Source organism: Alosa pseudoharengus, unplaced genomic scaffold (assembly GCF_046254945.1).
Source record: "Alosa pseudoharengus isolate Yale_2024_CS ecotype anadromous, Long Island Sound unplaced genomic scaffold, YU_APseudo_1.1 YU_APseudo_1.1_scf_12, whole genome shotgun sequence".
Taxonomy (NCBI): domain Eukaryota; kingdom Metazoa; phylum Chordata; class Actinopteri; order Clupeiformes; family Clupeidae; genus Alosa; species Alosa pseudoharengus.
In genome coordinates, this window is record NW_027468587.1 from 19,206,871 (window position 1) to 19,234,850 (window position 27,980).

Consider the following 27,980-nt stretch of genomic DNA (forward strand, 5'->3'; position numbering starts at 1 on the left):
TTTTTTGGATCCGAAGGCACATAAATGTGGAACATAATATATGGCTACAGATGTAATAGGGAAGAATATGAGTGTCGCACAGTGCATCGCTAGCTGGTTAGGCATAGCAGAGCCCGTTTACGTTAGACATTCTCTGGGCATAGCCACTGATGGCTACAAACAAACCGGTCTGGGTAAGCGGGTTGCTTTTGCCATTCGTTTAATTGTGTTTTAAAGCAATATTAAGTATATCAACACTGGACGTATTAAAAAGGAAATTGAGGTTTTTTTTAAAAATGCACCCGTTTGCAAACCGTTGATTTATCTTTGCTAGAACTCGTTGGCTAATCAACCAGTTAGCAATAGCTTGCTAGTGTAATTAAGCTAGCCAGCGTTAGCTAACTACATCTGAGCTAACTGTTTGCTTCTGCGATGTTATGTTACAATCGTTTCTGGGTACAAAGAAATGTTCTCTTTATTCTTTTCGAGTTTGAGTATTTTATTGGTTTTAGCAGACATTATTCTCATTAATGTTCCGTTAGTTTATCATCACAGCCAAATAAATATGCAACCCGCCAAGCTCATCAATGATGTCAAAGTTAGCTAAACGTATATCTATTTGGAAATTGAGGTGAACTCAGTGAGGCAAACTGCAGCGTTAATGTCTTTGAATGTAACTAGTCACCCAGTTGTACCATGTTTATCATCACCACTGAACCAGAAAGCAGGGAAAGTAAAGTGTTTAAATACTGTCTGTTCGAGACAGGGGTTTAACAATGTTGTTATCAACAACAGTAACGTTAGGGCAAGAGTTTCGCGCCTTGTGTTGTCACTCGTTTGAACTTAAGGCACTAGTGAAGTAACCGTGTTGTTTCTATCATGTGTGCTCCTGTTGGTTAACAAGCACCGTGAAAATGGGCCAGAAACGGAAGACGAAGTCTCCAGAACCAAAGTCTACTCGCTTGAAAAGACCTAAAAGGGTTGTCAGGTCGAGGTCGCCGGCCAGAAAGAAACTGCGGCTCAGTCCCAGAAAGAGGCTTGCTGTCACTCCGCAGAAACAGAAGTTGAGGAAGAATGCGAAACCGCTTCAGTCACCCAGAAGGCAATCCCCCAGATTGAAATGTCAAGCCAATACATCCAATTCGGGTGAGTATGTTATAAACTAGAAGCTAGCTAAATGAAAAAGTAGCTTGTAACTTGTCTTAAGATGACAAAACATTGCTTCTTGATAGTAGGAAACTAACAGGAGCTAACAGCTAACAGGAGTTGTCATCATGGAAATAAGATGTATCTGGATATAATGTAGATCCACGTTGTACTTGTGTTTTTAGACCACAGTGGGTCGGAGAACCGGTCCTCCAGCCTACTGTCATCTTCCCTTCAGTCAGAGGAGGACACAGAGCCAGGATTGGTGATCACTCTGGGTGAGCACTCCTTTTCAGGAAAGAAAATAGGAACATCTGACTGGCTCTGCCTCCCTACTGATCCCTTCCTGCCCAGTTTTCACCGGCAATCACACAGCGAATATCTCTGGTCATGCCATGCTAGTCTGATTGCTTGAGAGGACTCTGTTGTCTTATGTGTAATGTTGGGAATCTGTTTTGATTTTAGCTAATAAATGTTTCAGTGCCCAGGAGTATGTCTCATCTTCCTATGTTTATTGTTTTGTTTATGCATGTTTAGATGAAGAGCACAGCAAGATACAGAAACAAACGAGGAAGAAGAATGGCAGAAGAGCAAAGACAACCTGCACAGACAGTGAAAGGGAGGAGAGGAAGGAGAAGAAGAAGGAAGATGAGCTGGAGAAGGACTCCGAGTCCACCACAGAAGAAGAAGAAGGTGGTGACGACCAGTCAGACGATGACTTTGGGAAGCTGGACAGAGACCTGGAGAGGAAGTCGCGTGAGCATAACTTGACTGCTGTCAACGTCAGGGACATTCTTCATGTAGGTCTCCTGAATACTTTGCTAGTTCTGTGTCCTCTCATAATGCAGTTAGCAGGGTTTTCTTAATCAAAGTTACAGAATAATAGTGTAGAAATTATATTATAGTTGATATAGTGCATTTTAGAGTGTCCTTACCATTCTGTATTAGGTTCACATTGATGAACAGATGAACAGATGAATTTATATAATTTGGCCCAAATAGTTCTACTGTGCACTGGTTTTCTTGTTCGTTTGTGTGTGATTTTGGGTGGTTGTCATGGTAGCATTACTGCTGTTCTTGTATTGTGTGTTGTACTGTGTATTGTTGACAAAAAGCTGAAATGCTTTTAGGTTTAAAATAATGATCTATTTATGAGAGCATGCTCCTGAGTGTAGCTGTGTTTTTTTTTTTTTTGCTCTTTGCATGTTTTTTCTTTGTTTTAGGCATTTTTAGCATTTCTTTTTTTACATCTTTGGGTTGGAAAAATAACAAGTGAAAATCGCTGGAGACATCTCGAGATATTTTTAAGAAAAAAAAGGGAAACTGCAGGTGGCATCAATTATTTGTTGCAAGTTGAGAAGTATTTCATACAAACTAAACTTTTTGTATTATTTGTTTACAGGAAGTTATCACTAATGAGCATGTTGTGGCAATGATGAAAACTGCCATCATAGAGACACAAGATATGCCATTGTTTGTGAGTTCCCACAATATATACTACCTGACTTATTTTCTTCTGCAGTTTTTAAAATATGTCTTTTGCAGGGTACTTTCTGAGATGTTTTTGTTTTAAATCTAAGGAGCCCAAAATGACCAGATCTAAGCTCAAAGAAGTTGTTGAGAAAGGGGAGGTAAAGTTTTGATTTGTTTATTTTTAGTGCCATTATGGGAAATGAAGTATGTGCTCTGCAGTGGTTGGGTACCCATTCTGTTTTTTTGTCACAGGGAATTCCTATCTGGACCAAAAAGCCTAAAGAAGTCAAGGTATGTATCTACTTGCCACACAAAAAGTGAACTTTCTGTTTGATTAAAAGTCCCCGTTTCAGGGGGTGCTGTGGCTACAGTGCCTGTACCATATTGGAGTCCAAGTGCCCATGAGGACCTGGGTTCGAGTCCGACCCGGGTCATTTCCTGATCCCACCCCATCTCTCTCTGTCTTCCACTCACTTCCTGTCAGCCAAGGCAAAAAATATATATGAAAAAAGTTGCCGTTTCATTCTTCTTATCCCTCTAGCCTCCACAGTTTGTTGACATCCCCTTGGAGGAAGATGAAGACTCCTCTGATGAAGAGTACTGTCCAGACGAGGATGAGGAGGATGAAACAGCTGAAGATGTGCGTGAGAGCCTGCACTCATCTATCAGTATATCAGTATGTTGCGGGGTTGAGTCTAATAGAGAGTGATTTGTGGTTGTGGCTTGTTATCTCTCCAGACTTTTCAGGAGAGTGATGTGGACAGCACAGCCTCGTCACCCCGGGTTAGCAGAGCAGGAGGAGCCAGAACCCCCGTCGGACATTCTAAGAGTGGTGATGAGCAGTACCTCAGCCCTAAACCGGTAAGAGCCAAAGAGTCAGCGTTGATGTCATTTTTTTACTGTCAAACTAATGCTTCTCCTAGGCTTAATAGAGTGGATGCCAAACATTTGTGTGCACTTTTGTCATGTACACTTACATTGATTTGAACAGTTACTTACTTGCCCCATGGATGTTGACACATGCTTCATGTAGAAATCGTTAGATAATTGGCAAAACATCAATATGAGCACCTAATACTTTCAACGCCCCCTTCAACACTGATTTCAACACCATTTCCTCTGCTTCTCCCACCAGAAACCAAAGGCTTCCAGACACCTGCGAGTGGCAGCTGTGCCCATGGGCCCCCCTCCTCCTCCACAGTCCTGCAGCTCCCCACGCTCCACCGGACCTCCTGACTGCACCTTCATGGAGAAGCTCCACGCTGTGGATGAGGAGCTGGCTTTCAGTCCCATCTGCTTGGAGCCCTATCAGGTACACACAGTGATGAAATACTGGTGTTATACAGAGATCCCCGTGTATGTGGTGTTTATATCAGGCAGTGTATGTCATTTTACAGTGCTGTGAAATGTTCGCCAGACATTCTTTATTTGGCTCTGAGCTGTGGTGGTGGGACAAATGATCACACACACACACACTCTCTCTCTCACACACACACACACACACACACACACACACACACCAGTGACGTGCGGCTAGGAAGCTAGTTGATTACAAGTTTGATAGCTAGCAAAATTGGCTAATCTCCTAAATAAAATCTGTCTAGTTAGCTCTTGTTGAAGTGGTCGGTCATCCTGTGCCCCGCACACACTGACTGGTCGTTTGTAAACTTTCCCCAATGAATTTGATAGTACTTTCCCATGCAAACTACTTCGTTTTTGTCCTTATCCGGAACCCGAGCAACATTGCCTGCTGCATTGTTTCCAAAGAACCAAAAAGGCACTAACATTCTGGCATAAACATTTCTCTGCCGAAATGTTGATTGTCTTGGGCCTGGTGTAGCCTAAAGCCAAACTGAGTAGGCACGAGTAGGCTATGTTTTCTTGCACTGAAGTTGTAGGCATTTAAAAGCAGTCAGCATTGGTGTGATGCTCCCATTGGTATAAGAGGACTGCTAGTTTTACATCTAACACAAGGTATACTTATTCACTGTAAAGAATAACTTGTTTCATTCAAAGCCTAGTTAAGTTGATAATCTTTCCATGCAGGTTATCATAATTAATGTGGGTTAGCCTTATTGGCTAGGCCTATACAGTACTGTATGTGCTGTTGACTGACATGTGGCAGGTGATGCTCCATCCCCTTGTCTCATAGACTTATGGAGGAGTGCTGTGTCTTATTCAGTGTTGGGCAAGTTACTTCAAAATCATAATGTACTATGCATTACTTATTACTGTACATTATAATATTACTGTCTCTGAATTGTAAGGCATTACACTACTATTGCATTACTTTTAAGTTACTTTCACCAAAATATCTAGAAATATGGATTTGCCATTCTAGATGCAGTTTATTACGCTCAATGCAGCTTGCTCTTCCAATGGAGGGAGATGTGGTATAGCATAATGACTGAGCTAGGCTTAAGGCAACAGTAGAATGCAATAGGCGCAGTGCTCATAATGCAATACAAGGAACAATCATAGTCAGAATTTTGTTAAAAACCGACAAAAGGTCAGTCTGGTAAATTGTGATAGAAATACTGTAACTTTAAGGCCTAGGCCTACTCATTAAAATCAATAGAGAGCCTACTATATTGTAAATCAAAGCTTAAAGGAACCGTATGTAAGATTGTGGCCAAAACGGGTACTACAATCACTTTCAAATTACTGTAGAGCGGTGTATCCCCTTCCCCTCCCCTCTGACTGGCAGAGTTGGCAACCGGATGACGAAACACTACTGACTTTGTGATTAGTAGATAGGTGGAGGGTGGCGCATTAGGCCAAAACACAACATGACAACAACAACATCAGTTGAGGGCTGCAACTTCACTTTTTAAATGACAATATCCTGGCCAGACTACTGTTGTCAGTGATATAAGTATTTGAAATGAACATGATTTCTTAATGTCTAGTGACATATCAGGGCAATTTTATGATTAATTGAAATACAATTTTTACATACGGTTCCTTTAATAAAGACATGTCAAGATGGTGGCCTGCTGGCTATTTCCGTGCCCTAAGTGAGTGGCTTTGAGTGAGTGACATTTAAATGATAACTCAAACACCTAAAGTAAAATAAAAGGCCTATTTACAGACCATTACTGTGTATTTTTAAACATTAATTTCTGAAGAAATTCTGTTTTACTTATAAATGGTGCACTGTCACTTTACTGAGCATTGATCTTTACGTTGGCATAATGCCCTTTTGCCAGCTCTTGTTTACAAGCCTTATTTGTTTGAGTTACATTGATAGCACAATATTAACAATAATATGCACAATGTTAAGTTGTTTTAAGCAACCTTCATTGCTTTGGAAATGGAAGTATGCAATGACATGTTGCTTCACATTTCGTTTTGCGAATAAAGTGAATTATGAGCCTGGTATCCACCTAGCTATCTGAATGGAATGCGTTTCAGTCGACTCAGCATATCATGTCCTTCATGTAGCCTAAATGCTTGGAAAACGAATGATTGAATACCCACCAATTCTAGTACTACATGGTGATTGAGAGAACCCAAAAGGTATCAAACTTGCATGTCACATCGTGTTAGTGCATTTTGACATTGTAAACGTTATTGATGAAGAGTGAAACGCAGTTTGCAGTAAAGCTACTATTCATTGGTTACATTTGGGTGCCCCCTCTGTCCTTTGGTGCCCAACGCAAAGTGCGTGATGCGCGTGGTGGGAGCGGTGGCACTGCCAGGCTACACAATCTTTTTCTGCATTTCTATCCCATATTCTCTTCAATTTAAGTTCACAGCACAAAGCTGACATGCACAACAGCATAGTTTGTGTTTTATCAAGAATCAAAAAGATGCGTGGCACTATAGATGTTTCATTAATTTACTTGTGCTATTTCGCGAGCTGAGAGATCTTTCGGTTTCGCACACAAAGTGCACTAACTATTATGTTCTTCATAGCCTTGTCTCTGACAAGCTGAAAATAATGAGCGTAGGCTTATGTCCATCCCGCAAATAGAGTCCGCCTGCGAGTCTGCTGCAGCCACAGTCATATTCAACCAGTATCAGGAGATAACGTTCTACTATTTTGCGCTGATTTTTTCTCCTCTGTTGTTCTCGCGTGGTGTTTGCGAATATGTATCAAAACAAAACAAGCGCTTAATTTTGGGTTAAACTGCATTGTAACGCGCGTTACTGAAGTTTGTACCGAGTAAATATCACCCAATTTTTTTTTTGTAATGCCTTACATTACCGCGTTACCGCAAACAGCAATATATTACAGTAATTACATTACTTTTGTAACGCATTACTCCCAACACTGGTCTTATTACAAAGTGTCTGTCAATATTCCTTAAACATCATCTAACCCTTTGCCCTCAGACCTTGAGTAATGCCGGCGGGACTGATTGTGCCAATGACAGCCTGGTGGCATGCCGGACACGCTCCAAGCGCCCACTCCGAGATGTCCCCCTGGGCATGCTGGAGGCAGAACTCCACGCCCCCGACATCACGCCAGACATGTACGACTGCGGCTTGGCTTTGGAAGACCGCGACTGGAGCGAGTGGCTGCAGGGCCTCATGGCCTCAGACATCGACAATGAAGGTGAGCAGCCACATTACGTTTACATGTATTCATCTAACATTCAAGCTACATTGCAAAGGAGACCTCGGGTTGCAACAATAATACTACTACAATAAATGCTTCTACCAAAGGATGAGAGCAGGAGTTTAAGTACTAGTCAAAGTATGGTCGAAGATAGTGGTAGAAGGAACATGAGGTAGAAGGAAGTAGAAAGGAGGGAAGGAGGTAAGTGCATGGTAAATCATAGGTGTGTTGGGTTGTTAGATGTGTTAAGAGAGGAAGTGCTCTCAGAGGAGTTGGTTCTCCTGGTGTCACCAAGAAGTAGGCTTCAGCCAGGAACAGGATTTCATCTAGAGATTCATAAACTCATTCTTTTTCGAAAAATCTCATTAGTTGATTGCTTAACAGTTTGATTAACCAAACCAACCAAACTCGTTTCATATTTTTGGTTTTTGCCCTTTTAGATGTAAGTGAAACTGATTAAGTGTCTGTGTCTGTCTGTCTGTCTGTGTGTGTGTGTGTGTGTGTGTGTGTGTGTGTGTGATATTGCTCCCTCTCAGCACTTCTCAGATGGCTGCCTTTAAGACTCCTAATGGCCTCCTATTTGCGTCTGTGTTGTACGTGGATGGTCACTTTAATGGCCCCCACTCTGTTTGCCTTCTCGTGTTTATGTTCTGCTGACCTTTTCCCCATTTCCTGAGTCTAACTCTTTCTCTCCTTCCAGCTCTTTCTCTCTCTCTCTCTCTCTCTCTCTCTCTCTCTCTCTCTCTCTCTCTCTCTCTCTCTCTCTCTCTCTCTCTCTCTCTCTCTGTTTCTTTCCCTTTCTCTCCTTCTCTCCATCGTTGTCTTTTCATCACTGCATCTGGGCTCTCAGAAGGTGTAGTGCAGAATCACTGCTATGTGAAAATGACCCTGATGAAGGCGCAAGCCGAAACGTTGGTTAAATAAAATTACTGCATATTGAAGTTCTGAGTGTGCCACGACACTTCTTCTAAATTCAAGTCTTATTTACCATCGTGAGCACCTCACAAGGTGTGCGTTTACCATCATCAAACAAATGCAGAATCACTGCTCCCATATGTCCACTCTGTGGCTCTCTTGCTCGGTCACTCACTGACATGCACGTATGCACACACACTTGCGCGCACACACACACACACACCCACACATACACATTTGCACAATTTTACTCACACCTACAAACGATGAAAGTGTTGTTGTGCCTTGTCTTGATTCATTTTCTAAGGTGAAAACAGGCCAAGCTTAGTCCAATGTGTCATTTTGCCAGATTTTAGGTCTGGTCATGAACTGGTGGTTTTATCTTGACTGCTTCATCCTGACTCCCTCTATCTTGTCTCTGCAGAGGAGGGTGATGATGAGGATGACCCGGAGTATAACTTCCTAGACGACCTGGATGAGCCTGACCAGGAGGACTACCGTACTGACCGGGCTGTCCGCATAACCAGTAAGTTCATCTGTGACCAGTGTTTCTGGAAGATGGTCGTTGTAACGCTCCCATCTCCTGTGATGTACACTTTTTGCTATTCCTCTTCAAGTACATAGAAAAATACTACAGGGTTCCCACGGTCATGAAATTTCTGGAAGATCATGGAATTCTGGAAAGTCTATTCCAGTCATGTAATTTTACATTTGAATTAGTGGGAACCCTGATACTAAGACATTTACCATTGGAGGCCTTGCTGCATTATTGGCAGGAATGAATGTCAACAATTACTTATGTTGGTTTGAACTAACAGACACAAGTGTCACCTGTAGCTGATACTTTGAGTTACCGGTAGCTAACTGCACATACGCTGTTTCTCTTTTTTAGAGAGGGAAGTGAATGAGCTGATGGAGGAGTTGTTTGAGACGGTAAGTACTAGCCCCCTCAGTTCTATGAATGCTCCCATCAATCCCCCCATAGAGCATAGTCTCTTAAAGGAAAACTGGCATTTTTCACATAGATCTCTTTCTTGAGGTCACCGAGTACTGTTGGTACAAAAAACCCTGAAAAAAAGGCTCCAAAATTGGTACTACCTAGCTTGAGTTGCTGCAGCCAGGTAGCTACAGTGCTACACTCTGGGGGCATCTTTAAAATCATGCCCCCAGACTGTAGCACTGTAGCTGTCTGGCTGCTTTAACTGTTGGCTGCAGCAACTTAAGCTAGGTAGCACCGATTGTTTTCATTTTGTTTTTTTTTCGTACCGACAGTACTCTGTGACTTTGAGAAACAGAGATCTATGTTAAAAATGGCTGGAGTTTTCCTTTAATGTCAGGTAGCTGAGAGTCCTTGGAGCACAGCGCCTCTGCTCTCACAACTTCCCATACTTCTCTTCCAGGGGAGAAGTTAATTCAGAAGAGTTTGATTAATTTTCAGATGTTAGATTTATACACTTGAGGGTGAATGTACTAATTTCCTAGAGACTACTGAGATGTGTGGTAGATGGATGGTGTAGTGATTGATTTATAGAGGGCACCAAGTAAATCCTTTGCTCGTTCTCTGCTTTGATAAATCATGGTACCACCTTGACAATGATATTCTCTTTCTGCTGGCTGCTTTATCTATCCCAACCTTCCCCAGTTCCAGGATGAGCTGGGTTGTCGTGAACAGGATAGGGAAGGGCATGAGGAAGATGAGGAGAGGGACGAAGAGCCACCACCTCCCACTGCCCCCAACTTCAACGTTCCTCAGGCCATAAGGTACAGCATCTCACAAATCCTCTTTTCAGTACGTCTCTCCTCACTACTCCACTCTCCCTCCTCCCTCCTCTCCAGAAGCCTGCACCTCTCTCTGACTGACCTCTTCTACTCCCCTCTCCCACATCCGGTTCCGTTTCCTTTTCCACCTTTTTCACTTCTCGCCAGTCACCACCTCATTTGCTGTGGATTTTACCCCTTCACCTAAAAACGAGCCGGGCGGATTAAAAATCCCCTGCCTCAGCCCGTCTGGCTGTTGACAGTATGTCTTAGTCAGCGCCCTCAGCATACGCGATGGATCGTTTACTCAGTGTAAGGATAAGTGCTGGCCTCCCGGTGGCTACGTGACCAGGTGCTCACATGTGACAGTTCAGGACGGAATGTTAACCCCTTTTGTGGAAAACAATTTGTGCCTCTTCACTTAAGGTATAAGATGTTACCTCATGGCTGTAAATGATTCACGTATCTGGAAATACCCACACTTGTGCATGTGTATCCAGTGACACACAATGGATTTAGGAGGAACACTCACACTCACACTCACACACACGTACACCATCCATTATTTTCTGACTATTAAACTATACACATAATTAAACCCCTTACCTGTTCACTCTGTTGACAGTCTAAAGAACATGATGATACACATTTGTTGACGTTTGTCATATGAAACTGAGTTACTAAGTTATATGCAGTAGAATTGGGAACATGTGTTAATAACACACATTGATTCATATACATTACATGTGGACACACACACACACACACACACACACACACACACACAGTCCTCCCTTCGGGACAGTGCAGCAGAGGGGTGCTGTGGCTGTTTGGGTAGGGAGGCAGAGAGATGCTCTTTGGGTGCAGAAGCCTGTTCGCTCTGAAGAATGAGTGTCACAGCCCCTGCATTACAGAGCTACAAGACACCTCATTATCAACATAGAGCACAACAAAACAGACACATAGCCCTCTAACCATTACTGACTTCCTGGAAGTGTGTTTGTATTCTCAGTAATTGTGGAGCATATGCGATTTTGAGGAGCAATTATGGATAATTGACATGTAACAAGCTAACATGCGAGTAATTGACATCAAAGATGTCTCATTTGCTGTCAACAGACACTTTTATCAGGCCTGACAAGGTGTGCCATGTCCATTCCAAAATAATTGTTCAGCATGCTATCTTGAATATACTTGTTAACTTATTCCCCAAAATATATTTTAAGAGGCAGTGATCCTTAATTGTCCATGTTTCTCTATCTTGCTGACTGGGAGTCAGAGACTTTAATGTTTTCTCATCTGGCAGACCTATTGTGTGCCTCAGTTGGCAGCACGTCAAAGCTGGTCCAGGTGCCAAAGCATTCATCAGCGTATGGGCTCAGATTGAGAAAATAAATTAAGTCTCATGTTGAAAGGTGTGGGTGTGTGTGTGTGTGTGTTTTGGGGGAGACGTCAGTGCGACCAGCCAAGAATAGGGTAGGCATACGGGAATAGCCAGCAGCTGCCTGCCTGTCCATTCTGCTAGCACCCCACCCCCTCCCTGAGAGGACACAGACAGGCACACTCACTCACCCTCAATCTCTGTCTCAGTATCTCGGAAATCCCTCATGTACCGGTCCCATCTTTCTACACCCCCCCCCCCCTTTCTCCCTCTTTCTTTCTCTTTATCTCTTTCTCCTTCCTCTCTTCTTTGCCATCTCTTATCATTGAATTGGCAAAGAGCAGTTTGTGTCTCCCCTCTAGCGGCATAGCTCACTGTAACAGAGTTCAGTTGGCAGTGACCAACTTTATTAAACTCTTCACCTTCCTTGAAACGGAAATCACCCTACTGTCATACTCGTGGTTTAGCTGTGAACACGGCTTTGCACAACAAGGGCAGCAAACAACTAATAGCTCTGCTTAGCAATTACCCTATGAATCTAGAATACGTCAAGAGCATGTTGATAAAGCTCAAGCCTTTTTTTATTAGCTTCGGGACTGCATTTGTGTGCAGTTCCCAGACATAGTTATTTAACAATCCGGTCCTCTATCAAACACCTTTTATCCAACTTTTAATAACATCAGCTGAAGTAAATATTTAATGTCCTACAGGGAATATTTGTTTTACAGGCACTGTTGTATAAAGACCATCAATCCAAGTCTGCCGGGAAAAAGAGAAGTAATCTGTGAAGGAAATTTGCTGTCCAGTAGGCCACTAAAACATTACTTTGATTGAAAGGAAGGGAACAGAATATAACTGGAACCCACCTGAATGATTCTAGCTTGTATGTGTGAAGGGTGATAAGGAAATAATAAGTAAAGACTTGCAGCACGGGTAACCATGTGTGTTTACGGCTTGCAGTATGCAGGGCTTAAAGCTCCCAGCCGCTGTGCCTGAATTCAGGCATGGGCCAGGCCATTAAAGATATGAAAAGAAAGATAATTATTTACAGTTAAGAACAAAATTATTCATACCCCTGGCAAATATTGATTTAATGTTGATTAAATTTCTCTTGACCAATATGTTTGTTCTGACTGAAAAGGCCAGAGTGATGGTAAAGAATCGTTCCTGCCTAAAAACCTTGATTGCTGCTAAAAAGGTGCGGTCTAGAATCCTTGTGGAGACATGGAGAGGCTTGGTAGGTATTATAAGAACCATTTTGAGAGCTGCAATGGCAAATAAAGATGTTTCCATTGATTATTTAAAAAGGATATGATTATAATAATAATGGACAATAATTAATAATTTTGGACATAAAAATGTTAAAAAGATGAAAACACTTCTTTTTTTTGATTCCATATTTCTACCACATTGTCTTACAACCTTTTGGTATGTGGCAGTGTCATTTTCAGTCAGAACAAACTTTTTGGTCAAGAGAAAATCAACATTAAATCAATATTTGCCAGGGGTATGAATCACTTTGTTCTTAACTGTACGTAGACTTAGAAAGTTTCTAATACCTTCAGGCAAAAAAAAGGTTCCTTGTTTTAAGGTCTGACAGTGCAGTGCATGGATGCGGTCATAAATAGAGGGTCGTTGCCTCATTTGAAATGTAGCTCCTCGTTTAGTTTAGTACACAGAGCTGGGGCCAAAGCTCGGCCGCCCCACGCAGGCAGTGGACGCTGCTGGCGTCACGACAATGGTTGTCCAGGGCACAGATAGAGATCTGGGTATCCTTCGGCGGCCCGTAAATGTTAACGAGGTTGAGCGTGACGTCAGTGCCAGAGTCCTGTTTCCATGGGTCCCTGGTCAGTGGCCTGCCGCGGATGGTGTGAGCGAGGGTGGCTGCCCTCAGGCTGATCGAGCTGTGATGGAGGTGACTGAGGCCTCATGTAACACAGCACCCGCTGAGGAACAGATACTTGTGGTATACAGATGGACACTCGAGATGAACACAAACAGAATGTACAGTTGTCTTGGCCATTGTGTGGTGCCACTGTGTGTGGTGTGTCCTGTTTTTACTGTGAGGTGAACAGCTTTCATTGCCGCTTTGCTACTTCACAAAGCTGTGTATGTGTGTGTGAGCATGATTGGTTGGTCTCCATTCAGCCATAAACAGCACAATTGATCTGAGAGCTCCACGGGATTTGTGGAAATTTTGTGTTACAGCTGGCTTTAAAGGTACACTATGCAGGTTTAGGTATTTTTTGGCAACTCTAGAGCTCCCTCTAGAGTCGCGATATATTTATATTTTACTCTGCTGTTGTAAATAGCAAACTTCTCGTGACTTATCCCCCGTATGCACAATGAAAATGCTTTTGTTGTGGAGGTGAAGGATTAACAACAGGCCAAAGGTAATGTTTCACAATTCTTGCGAGATTTGTCGGATCGCCGTTCTTGAAGTTGCATGGCTGGTTTTCTCGGTAGCAACTCACTACGTCTATGCTGTGTATAGCTATGCTATGTGAACGATTAATCTATTACAAGTTCATTTACCATCAGATTGACTTCATTAAGGTTATATTAAGGTGAAAATTTTGCATAGCGTACTTTTAACCTTAAAGCAATTAGTTTTGGTTAAACAAAAAAAAAAACACTACTGAAAAAGCATGGCCACATAGCTGTGGCCGTTGGTTGGAATATCTGTCCGTAGAAAAATAGTTTTGAAGTTGTTGCCATGAAGAACATCCTCCAGCTGGTCAAGTCTAATGGCGAGGTATTGAAGTGGCTAGTTGTGGCATACTGCCTCTTTAAGAGTCTTCATCATCTGTTCTTATGTCATGAATATCATTTTCACTACAAAAAAAGGCGTTAATAACATTTCTCATACCTCTGGAAAGTGGGATTGCCATTGAACCTGTCCTGTGCTACCTCAGGTTTGAGGAACCTCTGGCCAAGATCCTCAATGCTTGCCGGCTCACTGTCATGGGTCAGCAGGACTCCCCGCCTCAGTGCAGAGAGAGTCAGCCCAGGGTTTCCCACAGTGCACCTGTGCCGCAAGTGGTCTTGATTCCCCCACCGTGCACTCTGGTCCTCTCGGCGGCACAGAAACGGCAGCTACAGCAGCAGGTTCAGCAGGTGAGGTGTTATCATTCAGTCTTTCAACACACGCTCGCATTCAAAGCACTTGTTTGTCTGTCTGTCATTGGGTTTCCTGGGAGTTGTTAGTGCCATGGCCACCTGCAGTGATTAATTGTCAGTGCCACTCCGGGGAACCTACAGTGCAGCGCATGGTTGACCTTTGGCAGACACACTAGACTGATTTCATCAAATTATAAAGCCCCTAGCTGACTGAGCCAGGTGTGTTAAGTTTAAGACAGAAATTAATTTCTGAGAGCTTACAATTCATTCATTAATGCTGGATTTGAGTACCGGTACATTGAAACTGCTGGTTAAGACCAAGACCATAATTAATTTTCTGAAGACCTACTCAACGCAATTTAAACTTCCTATACATGTTATGAACCCATTTTAACACCTGTTCTGTTGACCTGTCCCAGCTGACCAAACATTCACTTGGGCATAGCCTACTATCTGTGGTACTCTTACTGGTATGAATAATTGGCAGTTTGTATTAAATGTGTTTTATCATTGTGTAACACCCCCCCCCCCCCCCCCCCCCCCATCCAGCACATCCAGCTGCTCACACAAGTAAACATGCTAAGCACTCCAGTGGAAGCTCTGCACAATGAAGCAGTCACCACCAAGATGTACCTGGTGAGTTTACTGTGTGCACGTTTCAGTGGGAGGGCTACAGAGGGGTGTGTGTGTGTGTGTGTGTGTGTGTGTGTGTGTGTGTGTGTGTGTGTGTGTGTGTGTGTGTGTGTGTGTGTGTGTGTGTGTGTGTGTGTGTGTGTGTGTGTGTGTGTGTGTGTGTGTGTGTGTGTCAGGACCATAAAGATAGTCAGAATGGACATAAATGTCTTGAGTTTGAAAATATAATTTTTGCCCTCAGTGTTTTCCAGTGGAAGCTGCAGATGTGTGTGTCTGCTTGCCTGGTATCAGACAGAAAATCTGCTCTTTGATCATCAACATTTTCTTTTCACTCTGCTGTGATCTTGAACCAATATACCTTAATTCCCCCATCCTCTCTCTTCAGCTTGAGCACAAAAAAGTTGTAACATTTTCTTTTTAACTTGATGATCGTATGTCCATGTGTTCTATTACGCTGCCTTTGTTAAGCACCTTGTAACATGGATTTCTAAAAGTGTTCTACAAGTGAAGAGTATTATAAAATCCTCCTCCTATCACAGTCGGAGCTGCAGTCGTTTGCTGAGCGTGGAGAGCAGATGAAGGCAGCGCTGCAGCCGGGCTTTGTGAGTGCATTCCGGGCCTGCAACCTGCAGCCCTCCCAGGACCTGCTGGAGGAGCTGAATAACACCCCCTCCGTCCTCCTGCCTCCTGCCAAACCTCTACGCTCTCACCCAGGTGAGCAGAAACAAGTCAGCTCAGAGACCTCAGAACCAGGGAAATGTTACAGGGCCTCAGATCAGAGGTAGATGAGTGGTGGAGGTACCGAATTTTTTAAAAATGAAGATGGCATAGACGTGTACATACAACCCCAAATCAGGAAAAAGTTGGGACGTTGTATAAAATGATAATAAAAACAGAGTGTAATAATCTGCAGATCTCTTAAGCTCTATTTAATAGAATATTTAGTTGCAAAAAGGACACCCACAACATACACTGCCTGGACAAAAAACAAGTCACACACTCTAATATTTTGTTGGACCGCCTTTAGCTTTGATTACGCATTTGCTGTGGCATCGTTTCCACAAGCTCCTGCAATGTCACAACATTTATTTCTGTCCAGCGTTGCATTCATTTTTTGCCAAGATCTTGTATTTATGATGGGAGATTTAAACCACAAAGTCTTCGCGCAAAGTCTTCTCCAGCACATGCCTGATTTCTCAGAGATTCTCAATGGGGTTAAGGTCTGGACTCTGTGTCTGGTGATGATGTCTCATGCTCCCTGAACCACTCTTTTATAATTTCAGCCCTGGCATTGTCATCTTGGAATATGCCTGTGCCATCAGGGGATAAAAAATCCAATGATGGAATAACCTGGTCATTCAGTATATTCAGGTAGTCAGCTGACCTCATTCTTTAGGCGCATAATGTTGCTGAACCTAGACCTTGACCAACTGCAGCAACCCATAGCATTGCCCCCACAGGGAGGCTCTTACCAATTTGCTTAGTTTAATCCAGGTGTTGACCTCTTTGTTTTGGCCGGGCAGTGTATCAAACACTTCAAACCATGCAACAGCCAAAATTGTATTGAGACAGGATATAGAAAATACCACAGTCTCGGCCTGAGCTTGTTTAAAATGGACTGAGATAACATGGAAAAAAGGTCCTGTGGTTAGAACAATCAAAATTTGTCTTTTTGGAAATCATGGACTCTGGGATAAAGAGGAGAGGGCCTATCCAAATATCCAACCTATCCAACTTGTTTTAGAGTTCAGCTCGAAACCCAACATCTATGACGGTGTGGAGGTCCATTAGTGCCTACAGCATAGGCATCTTGCACATCTGGCAAAGCACAATCAATTCTGAATGGGAAGAATCTTGCATATTTTAGGAAAACAATGCCATAATGAATTCTGCACATATTTAAACACTATTTCTCCATAGAGGAAGAACCCAGACTGCCTGTCTGCAGTCCTGACCTGTCAAATTAGGTGCATTATGGAATGACAAACATGACTAAGAATACCCCATATTCCAAATTTCATTCTCAAAACTCTAGCAACTGGTCTCCTCAGTTCCTAAACATTTACAGAATTTTGTTTAAATGAAGAGGTGAAGCAGCACAGTGGTAAACATTCCCTGTCCCAACTTCTTTTTAAACATGTTGCTGCCATCAAATTTATATATATCTTCCATTATATATATATATATATATTAGTCCAAATTTTCATTTTCAACATTTGATATGTTGTCTATGTCCTTTTTGCTGCTAAATATGGGTTTATGAGACACACATTCTGTTTTTATTTGCATTTTACACAACGTCCCAACTTTTTTGGGGTTGTAGATAAATGCTTAAAAGACTACAATTACACTCAAATAACAGATACAGAGTTCATGAGTGAATCAGATTATTATCAGTGTCACCACCCTTTTGCTAATATGAAGATACAGGTCATACAGATTGACTATGACTCAGTACACACAAATGCGCACAGACGCATGTACACACACACACACACACACACACACACTCAAACAAACAAACAAACTTGAGTAAGCTCTAACTTTGTGAATACAAAATGTCACACAGAGAGCCAGAGACACCTTGTCAGTTCTATTTATGGCAGTGTTATTTGACCTCCTGTGTTGTTTCTCCCACAGCGGTGCTTCCTCCAAAGCTGGCCTGGCTGCTGGCCACCCGGCCGGTGTTCATGTACCCTGAGCTCCTGCCCCACTGCAGCCTGGATCCTGCCCTCCACAGCGCCCCCTGCAGGGTCACTTTCACCAAGGGAGAAGACAGGTATGGGCACAGACGTCATGCTTGAAAACAATGAATATTTTGGGGGCTTTTTATGGCTTTAATCAGACAGGACAGTGAAGACACTGACAGGAAGTCAGAGGGAAAGAGATATGGGGCGGGATCAGGAAATTACCTCAGTCAGACTTGAACCTGGGTCCCTGTGGGCACTTGGACCCATTGCGCCACAGCGCCCCCTGCAGAGGTCATTCTTTTGGTTTCTCTCCAGTCCGCTTTCTTATTCCTCTCCAGTTGTCTTTCAATGTGTCACTTCTGTCTCTCTTGACTACATCCCTTGGCTTAAAGGAATACGCCACCCCTAGGTGAAATTGGGTCACTCCCCGCAGTCCCTAGAGTTGGATGAGTGAGCCAAAGCGTTTTATAGCCGACCCAGCCATTGTCCTAATCTAGAAACGTCCCGGTTAGCTTTATCTTATGTAATCCGGCGATATCAGCTAGCATGTCGTTGCAAAAGTGAATCAAATAACTCAAGATTTTTTATCATTATTTCTCGTAACCTGTACATTCACATTGAGTACAAATATCAATGCAAATTAACACAAAGGGATTTACTAGACCAATTTAGATTTGGAACTATTTTCGGGCATAGCACCGGCAAAGCACCACTGCCAGGCGCAAAGACATCACGCAGCATCTGTAAACCCTCAACTTCCGGCAATACACCAGCGTGAGTTCTCTGCTACTAGGCTGACACTGACAGGTGGGCTTTCTCTAAGAGTTCTAATGGCGATGAATATGGAAGATTACACGATAGACGAAGATGATGACTTCGACTACCAAGATCCAAGACCCTACCTTTTCGAACCGGAGTTCACTGAAGAGGAGTTGCAAGCTTTGGATCTGGGAAAAGAGGACGTTGCGACTAGTCAAGGCGAGTCGGATGAGAGAACGAGAGCAAACACGAACTGGTGGTGTGAGTGTGGAGTGTGGAAAAAAAAACTGAGGACTGCAGGATGGATCATTGCTGAGAAGTCGTCGATAGCAGTGACACAAGTGCGGTCACGCTCCTCTTCGGGAGCGTTGCCCACCATCGATGGCAGTATTTTATCCCACTCTGCACAGCATAAACACTCCATTTCAGTCGGCATGGGTTGGCACACACCGTTTCTAGATTAGGACAATGGCTGGGTCGGCTATAAAACGCTTTGGCTCACTCATCCAACTCTAGGGACTGCGGGGAGTGACCCAATTTCACCTAGGGGTGGCGTATTCCTTTAACTCAAACTGCACGGCCGTCCCCTGGTTTTGTATTGCATGTATTTATTGTTGCACTAAGTCTCCTTGTGTCCTGTTGTACTGTACCTCATTGTAAGTCATCCTGGAACAAAATCGTCAGCTAAATGAATTAACATGAATGTCTGTCTAACTTACGTTCACGTCTCCCTGTCTGTGTCGCTGTTAAATCTTTTATCTCTCTTTTGTTGACCCCTGCTATCTGATGGCTTCACCGTCATTTTATAGTGCATTTGAGTATTGAACCCATCTGCCACACAAATACAGTTCACTATAATTGCTCAAAAACAACAATGAATGAATATACCATGTGACACTACTTTAGAGTGACTCATCCCCATAATGCAGGTCAGTTAGCAAAACAACCTCTTTAAGTTGGTGTACTTTCTGTGAGAGAGCCCCAAAATAACCCAATGAAAACACCCAGCTATCATAAAGGAGCTAAATGACACACTCTGCTATGTAGCTAGAAGTGTCTCATAGAGATAGAAGCAGTAAACACTCAGAAGCCCAGTGAAGCATACTGACTCCTCTTCTTCCCTGTCCCACACCCCCCCTCCCTCCACCAGTCTAATTGTTCTGGGCCTGAAGCACTTCAAAGCCACAGAAGTGCCTCACCAATTGATCTGCCGCTACTTGCTCAGAAACAAGAAACAAGAGAACCTGCAGACTCATATTCAGGACTTGTGTGTCCCACGTGCTATGGACAACGTCATCAAGGTCAGTACTGTGGATGCATCCCCTGTAGGGTGCAATTTTAAAATGTGTGGTTCTGGATTCATTTTCTTCATCTGTAGTAACTGGACTTTGTTTAAAGTAAAATGTTATGTTTCCAGTCATCTTTTTGTATCCAACATCCTCTTTTGTTACTCTTTTGATGCTCTTTTGTTAAGCGACAAAAGACAAAATGGATGCCGTATTGCCTGAACTATGATATGTTCTCTTGTACAGGACTACTTCAAGCATAATGTGGTGCCTCTGTTGCAACTGGCTTGTGTTCCTGTGATGCCTGGTGAAGAGCGCCCTCCGGTGGAGAGAGAGGAGGCTCTTTTGCCTCACTGGCTCAAGGTACAGTAGCACCTCTGTTTATCTTGAAAATTATGCAAGCAAATTGCAAGTGATGGAAAGCATAACCTAATTCAGATCACCTAATTCTAAAGTGACTATGCCATTCATGCCTGAAATTTCTTCTTCCCACAGAAAAGCTTACCACATATCCACAGGGCTGTCTTGGAGTACAATAAACTGCTGGAGCCAACCCCTGAAAAGACCCGATTATCCCCTCCCTACATCTTCCCTGAAGGCATACGCTACCCTCAGTCCATACCAGAAAATCTTACCCTACACATGCATCCCTTAGGGAAACATCGTGCTGCAAACTCCAAATCCAAGGCAAAACCTTTCCGTGCATTTTCATGTTCTTCCTTGGCACCCCTGGCTAAAGCTCCTACCCGTGCCACTGGCATATCCAGCTTGGCAAGAATCCAAGGGCAGCCCTCGTCACAAGGCCTCATTTTATTAGCCAGTGCCCCTTACACTCCCATTCAAGGGGCCCTCCCACTGGCTACAACAATGTTGACTCCAGCCCATGGGACTGTACCAGTGAACTCGCATGCTCCTGTGAGTTTGCAACCTTTCACTCGGCGGATTGTTCAGGGGTCTGGCTGCATGGGGCCAGGAAATGCACAAATTGGCTTTTCAACTGGCATCATCCAGATCCCCAACACAACGTCCTTGGGTGCTCCTGTCTTCGGCCAGGGTGTGCTTACAACACGTATGGCACAACCAAGCCAAAAGCCCAAGAAACCTAATCCCCCAAAGCAAACCCTCCCTCGAAAATTGCTCCCAATTCAGCCTGCACCCCATAAGCAAGCCCCTCAGCTACCTCAGCTGCTATCCATCTCCGCCGAACACGGAGTTACGGTGCTAAGTGTTAAGAGCCTAGATGCGGAGGCTGCACCACTTACTGGAGAGGAGAGGGTCAATGGAGGCTTGGATGTTGTTCAAAACCCTTCCGCTGCTATGCCGGTAACAACTATTTCTTTACAAGATCCCGACAGCATCAGTCTTGGCTCAAACACTGAAGTAGTCATTGAGACATCCACTGCCTCCCTACTGGTCAGTGAATCCACAAGTGACCAACCACAAGACCTGGCGACAGCATTGCTGCCCATCCTGTCTACCTTGGATCCCTCCCAGATAGCGCCACCCACACCCCCAAATAGTGGCACCCAGCTGAAGACCGGTCAAATGTTCTTGTCTCACAACCCTTCTTCTCCTCTCATGGCATCCACCAGTGGCAAGGCAAGCCCAGACGTACCCAAAGCAGACGGCCGAGAACTAATCAGGAACAGCACTGGTGGGTCAATAGGGGAGTTCGTATGTAGCCCTGCTGCTGCCCAGAGTCCACCAGTTGGTACATCACAAAACATTGAGTGCTCTGGTCATCAGGGCTCAAGTACTGATGCCACCAGTTTTGCAACACATGAGCCCACAGTTCACAGTAACACAACTGTAATGACTTCCACAGTGAGCATTGACCGTGATAATTGTTTGAATAGTTTATCACAACAAGGATCCCAGCTGGTTTTGGTCAAGACTACTTCTGGCAGTGCATCCCAGTTCTTCCTGGTTCCTCAGAACTGCTTGTTGGCAAATGGACCAACTGTTCAACAATCAATTAAAAATTGTGTGTCTCTTACCAAAGAAGTGCCAAACATGCCTCCCCCACCAAAGACCCCAGAACCCCAAACTAATAGTGATAATCACCCTGGAAAAGATGTCCAATCTTCAAAATTGGATCCATCTGCAAATGCTTCTCTGCAGGAAGTCTGTGAAGGGATGGTGAAACTCATTGAGGGGATTAAGGATTGGGATGAAGAGCAGCCACAGTCCCAAGAAGAAACAGAAGAAACTGAAATTGGTCAGTGGGAAGATGAGGAGGACAATGGAGAATTTATAGGAAACCCTCTCCTGACACTTTCAGAGTCCTCAGGTAGCCCAGCCTGGAGCTTGGACAGCCATTCTGATGCCATGGAAAGGATGGAGGAGAGTGAGGAGAGTGAAGAGTCAGGATCACCCATGGCTGACCACAGACAAGAGGGGCACGGCCATCCAGAGCTACTCACCTTGACTTCAGGAACTGAGGACATACCTGTGGGGGAAAGCAATGGAAACAGTGGTGGAAGAGAAAATGGAGATAGAGGAGAACAACAGAATGGCCAAGGTGGAGGAGGAGGAGAGAAAGATGGGAATGAGGGTGCAGAACAGAATGGTGGGAAAAAGAGTGAAGAGGGAGATCAGGATGGCGGTGGAGATAAGAGTGGAGAAGGGGGTGATGGAGATAGAGATAAGGATGGAGATGGAGACAGGGATAGACCTGGGGAGGAGGATGAAGAGGAGGACTTTGATGACCTCACTCAGGATGAAGATGAAGAGGAAGTGATGTCGTCAGCCTCAGAAGAATCTGTTCTCTCCATTCCAGAACTTCAGGTAGTGATGATTATATTCAACCTCAAAAATATAGTATGAATGGAATCTTTAGTGTTATGCATGCATTCCATTTTTGTTGATTATATCCATTATAACTTAATGTGCTTTTGCACTGCATTGTGTCTATGTGTCTTTCATGAAAAGCAACGCAAATTATGGTAGATTATTTATGCTTTTTAATCTAGAGAAGTGTATGTAATGCAAATCAAACGTGTTCTTCTGATAAGGAAACGATGGAGAAACTGACATGGCTTGCGTCTGAGAGAAGACTCTGTGGAGAAGGTGATTCGGAGGAGGACAACTCTCCAACCTCGCCCGCCTCTCCCAACTCTCCAGTGTCCCAGAATTCTCAGGAGGAGAACTCCGAGGAAGAGGAGGAAGGGGCTGTGAAGGGAGAGGAGATGGAACTCGGGGACGGCGGAGCAAGCAAGCTCCCTGAAGGAGACGTTCCCCAGGAGGAGGACGGTCCACCGCAGACCAGTGGGAAGGGAGCTGGACGGGGAAGAGGTGACTGTTCAGAAGTGATTTAGATTTAGATCTTTAGATCATTTAGATCTTTCAGATCTTTCCTGGCATGGACTCATCTCCTGACACATTATAACCTTAGCGGTAGACACACACATTTCTCTAAAAAACTTGCTTAAAGGAACATTCTAAATTAACAATTGAATTTGAGACGTAACCTCCTATCCTAAATAAATGATGCTTTTTTGGTGTGAAACTGTGTTTAGCATGCCTCATTATCCACAGTAGCAGAGTCCAAAAATAAGCTTACTTTCATGTGAACTTGAAAGCTTGGTGTTCTTTTTTTCACCCTCTGTTGTGTCAACCCTCAGGTCGTGGCCGCCCTCCACCACAGAGTCTGAAGCGCAGCCGTCGCCAGGAGAGATGCAGCAAGGACACGGCCAAACTGCTGCTGCTCTATGACAACCGCATCCTTGACAACGATCCCATGAGGGAAAGCAAGGATTATGCCTTTGCTCAAGCCTATCTTAACAGGGTAAAGAACTAGCTACACAAAGTAACAAGCTACACTAACACTACAATAACAACTAGCTCATACCACTTTAATATATTCTGTATTAAATATATGCTTTGCAGCTAAACATATTAAAGGTACTAAGTGAGTGAATGAAGGCTCCGGTAAATAGTCTGATTAGAACAATTTAATTTGTAATGATGATTAAAAAAAAAAAAAAAAAACATCTGATACAAAATTGATATCATAGGAGAGGAGAAGAAGTCTTGTACTGGGCTGACTGATTTAGCAAAGTTGCATGCATCACCATAACTGTCAAGAACACAAGTTGTGTATAATCTGCCCCCTCCCCCCCTATTGTTCATTATTTCCTATACCGGTTTTGTATCCTCCTCCTCCTCCTTCACTCTGCAGGTGCGTGAGACCCTGCAAGACGTGCCAGGGAAGGTGGAGGAGTTCCTGGGCCTGCTCTATGAGTTTGAGCAGAGAACCAAGGCAGGCGAGACCCGCAATGCCGTTGAGCTCTTCTCCCAGCTCAAGCTTGTGCTTCGCGAATGGCCAGACCTCCTGCTGGACTTCTCTGCATTCCTGCTGCCAGAGCAGGCCCTCGAGTGTGGGCTGGTAAGGGTCTCTCGTGCAGCCCTGTCCAATGTAAATGGCCGTTCACATTGGGAAGGATAACTATGAAGATAACTGTAACTGTAATGCTAAAAGCGTCCACACTCCTCGTGTTGATGAATGTGATTTCATTTGATGGGTTTTAATTGGCTGTCAGCTTTTTATTGTTCACAAAATGGCTCTGAAATTGATATTGTTCTTCATGTCATCGTTATAGTTTGTGTGTGGCCGTTGTCATTCATATTAGCTAGAGCGATACTTTTTGCTATTATCTTTATAGTTATCATTCGTGGTGTGAATGGTTCTTAAATGTAGATTCTGTGTGAATGCAGTGTGCCATTAAAAGACTGAAAGATTGTAAGATAAACTGTGCTTAATGGCCAAAATGCCAAATGTTCAGTTGTGAGAGATTAGCTTAGAAATGGAAGTTCATCTTTTTTTGGATGGAATATGTAAGCTTAGAAAAAAGGAACATTAGTCAGAACAAGTATGTGTCAGTGCTGTCTCTGCTTATACGTGATGCTGTTGTCTTAAAGTGTTGTGCTGCATGTGTGTTATGATCCATCTTCTTGTTTTTCTCTTTTTGCCGACAGTTTGAGGAACAGCAGGCGTTTGAGCGTAGCAGGCGTTTCCTAAGGCAGCTGGAGATCAGCTTCGGAGAGAATCCCTCCCACTATCAGAAGATTGTGCGTGCACTGCAGAGTGGGCCAGGCCTTAGTCCTGCAGGTTTAAACGAGGTATGTGATTGGACATGGATTCATGTAGTTGTACGCAGGTTACGTTATATCGTACACGTTAATTGGCAATGTGGCTATTTGTCAAAATGTGGAGTCTAATAAGCTTGCGCAGTGCATTGAAAATGCGTTTGTATAGATATGGCAAACGAATCATTTATCAATAAAAGCAGTGCAGAGGTGGGTAGTCAATTTAAGTCCAATCAAGTTCATTTTGTCTTTAAACACTCTTATTTGCGCATATTTCTGAACATATTAGAGTAATGAGAGAAGAGCCACCTGTACATAAACCACCTTTGTTTTTTTGTCCCGCAGCTTAAACAACAGATGGTCACGCTGCTGAAGGGCCACACTCATCTGCAGGGAGAATTCTGCTTATTTTTTGATAAGCTCCGCCCACCTCCGGCCCGCCCAGGACAGTTTGAGGAAGCTAATTGGCCAGAAGACGATGGAGGGGAGGGCATCGGCCAGGGCTCAGGGGGCGTGGCCATTAGAGGGTTTGAGGAAGTAACTCTTCCTGATCTAGAGGAAGAGGATGAGGTACACAAAATTCCACCAATGACTGCTCGAAGCAGAAGGAGGAAGGAACTGGGAAGGCATGAGAATTACAAGGTTAGAAGTCTTGGTTTGTCTTTGGTAGTTTTTCTTCTAAATGAATTTTGAAAACCTAATTTATATTGATTCTTACTGAGAAAAACAATCTGAATTTAATATCTTGTCTCAATATTGTCAATGGCAGGCTTGTGATTGGCCGGAGAAAGACTGTCCCTGTTCCTGTCATGACACAGTCCATGACCCTAAACTGCGGAAACACAGGAGAAAGGGCTGTTCTCACTGCCATAGCAGCAAGGTGATTACACCCTATCTAGTGTGATGGACACTACAAGTACTTCCTTAATTGTGTTGGGACCAGATTTGCGAAAGAGTGATTGATGTCAATCAAGTCAGCCTATATTTGAATTGAGCCAAATGTATTGTGAAATGGTCTCCTAGGCTTCTGACGTGTCCAAGGTGAAGAGCCCAGACCCGTCAGTCACAAGTCCCACTACTGGGACTCCCTCCGACAGAGGCGGAGAAGAAATGGAGGAGGGAAAAGATGTGGACACGGACATCAAAGATGAAATAGGAAGTGGTGCTAGCAGTCCCCGCCATGGTATGGATGGTTTTATTGTGTTTGTGAATAGAATGTAGTTCGGTCACTAAGCTTTTGTAATACAGTTACATTTCCTGTGCACATAATCATCATGTAGTATTAGTATCTGACATTTAGAACATTTACACAACATTCTAATCCTGAACTTTAACAGTTAGCAATGACACGGTACTGTACGTTAACTTGTAAAGACATGACTTTCCTGCTCACAAAAACAGATCAAGGTTGCCTGACATGGGATGGCAGTGAGGGGGACCTTCATCCCAGCAGGGAAGGCAGAGAGGAGGATGAGGAAGATGAAGATGAGGAGGAGGAGTGGAGGGAAGGTGACGAAGAGCATGGCCTCACCCCGAGGAAGCGCATTAGGACTGAGGAAAGTTTGACAGTGGGTGACAAATCTCCTCCACCTCCTCCTCCCCCCTCCGGAGAGAGAGACTCACCCCAGCAGCCGCGGCCCAGCCCAACATCAGACACCCCCGTCTGTGCCAAAAACATCTCCCTCACCCCCACTGGAGAAAAGGTCATCCTTTGGACCAGGTGAGGAGGATGTGTTTAACAAAGTCTGCTCTAAAGTCAGCCCAAAACACAGGCTGCAGTGTGATGATAAACTTGTTTCTCTAAACAGGGAAGCAGACAGGGTGATTCTTACCACCTGTCAACAGCAAGGAGCCAATCAGAGCACCTTTCAGGCCATCTCTGCTGAGCTTGGCAACAAGACTGCCAGCGAGGTACACCTTCACTCATGAACAAAAAACACTTCCACATTGCATTGTTCTTATCCTTTGTTTTCACTAATTGTGCCTCCGGCCATCTTAATTTAGGTGTCCCGGAGGTTCAGGGACCTGATGCGTTTGTTCCACACCTCAGCTCGTCAGGTCAGCTCTGAGGACGAGGCCAGCAACACCGAACACCACTCAGAAGAGGAGCAAGATTAACTAGCACCGGAAAAAACAACAACCTTCTGAACCCATCCTCAGCACTGCTGAACTTGAACTTGAGAGGAGCAGTGCAGTAGGACTGACCTCATAACACCTTTGCTAATGGTGATATGAACTGGGGGGGGGGTCTCCTGACTGGTTTACATAAAGATACTAGAAACTGTTTATTTAAAGCAGTATTAGGCAAAGCAGAGCCCCACCATCTTCACCTCATCATGCCAATCTCTTATCAACATTTCACATAAAAAAAAAATGTTTGCTCTACCCTCCCCTTTGATATAAAAAAGCTGCCTTGTCACAAAATAGCATTTGGAGTGCATGGGGAGAGGTTAAAGGCAATCCTTGCTGCCTTGTGAGACATATCTCGCTTAAAGCAACACGGTATCTTTTGCTTCTGGCAATGGTACGATGGTACAATATTCAGTATATTGTGAATGGGGTGCACAGATGTATATGTCTTTTGAAATTGCCTGTTTGAATGCTATTTGCTTTGCACCTTCATGCCAGTTTCGTTGGTCTTATCTTGCTTACTCTACACACAACCAGTTATATGCCGTAAACTATTTTACCCTATCACTCCACATCTATCAGAACCACAGAGTGCACCAAATGAATGGAGTTAGTTAGTTCAGACCATTGGACACAAGCCTTTTGCACCCATATTCATTGATGAGACTTTGAAGTGTTCACATTTGTTGGTCACATTGGTGCTTCAGTGTGAAACACCAGCCAAGTTGTCTAAAGCAAAACCAACTTTTTCTTTGCTTCTTTTGTACTGATGTAAATATATAAATAATGGCTGGATTAGGTCTGGCAATGTACAGTATTTTTAATATGGTGATTTTTGTATTTTTAATTATTTGTGCTAGTTAATGTGTTTAATTTGCACAAGTTCAAAATGGACATGGGTGGACTTGTTTAAATAAAAAGCTGCTGTATTTGTATTAATCGGACCATATATCAACAAAATACTTCATTATCAATTAAGTTTCCCGAGTTGCTCATACCGCGAAGATAATCATCTAAAACTGAATTGGTTGCAGTTGCCAAAGATGGAGAGGAGCACC

At 43.7% G+C, this 27,980-nt stretch overlaps 1 protein-coding gene across 1 annotated transcript; it reads left to right on the forward strand.

The window, feature by feature from the left end:
* The first annotated feature begins 114 nt into the window (after window positions 1–114).
* Window positions 115–27,857, forward strand: gon4lb (gon-4 like b). Its single transcript, XM_076280374.1, has 31 exons — window positions 115–173; window positions 884–1,125; window positions 1,311–1,403; window positions 1,663–1,925; window positions 2,528–2,602; window positions 2,706–2,756; window positions 2,851–2,889; window positions 3,140–3,238; window positions 3,337–3,459; window positions 3,734–3,910; window positions 6,937–7,159; window positions 8,502–8,603; window positions 8,970–9,010; window positions 9,720–9,838; window positions 14,132–14,333; window positions 14,886–14,972; window positions 15,509–15,683; window positions 17,610–17,748; window positions 19,569–19,719; window positions 19,951–20,067; window positions 20,200–22,491; window positions 22,719–22,998; window positions 23,328–23,491; window positions 23,885–24,091; window positions 24,682–24,825; window positions 25,138–25,434; window positions 25,562–25,672; window positions 25,816–25,975; window positions 26,194–26,512; window positions 26,601–26,703; window positions 26,797–27,857. Exons 2-31 carry the CDS (start codon window positions 894–896, stop codon window positions 26,908–26,910), a joined length of 6,699 nt encoding a protein of 2,232 aa, XP_076136489.1. The 5' UTR covers window positions 115–173; window positions 884–893; the 3' UTR covers window positions 26,911–27,857.
* Window positions 27,858–27,980: the final 123 nt, after the last annotated feature.

Coding starts and splice junctions, on each gene's coding strand:
- gon4lb (XM_076280374.1), top strand. CDS start 894: ATGGGCCAGAAACGGAAGACGAAGTCTCCAGAACCAAAGTCTACTCGC. Junction 9,839..14,131: donor AACGTTCCTCAGGCCATAAG/GTACAGCATCTC, acceptor GTGCTACCTCAG/GTTTGAGGAACCTCTGGCCA. Junction 14,973..15,508: donor TCACCACCAAGATGTACCTG/GTGAGTTTACTG, acceptor CTCCTATCACAG/TCGGAGCTGCAGTCGTTTGC.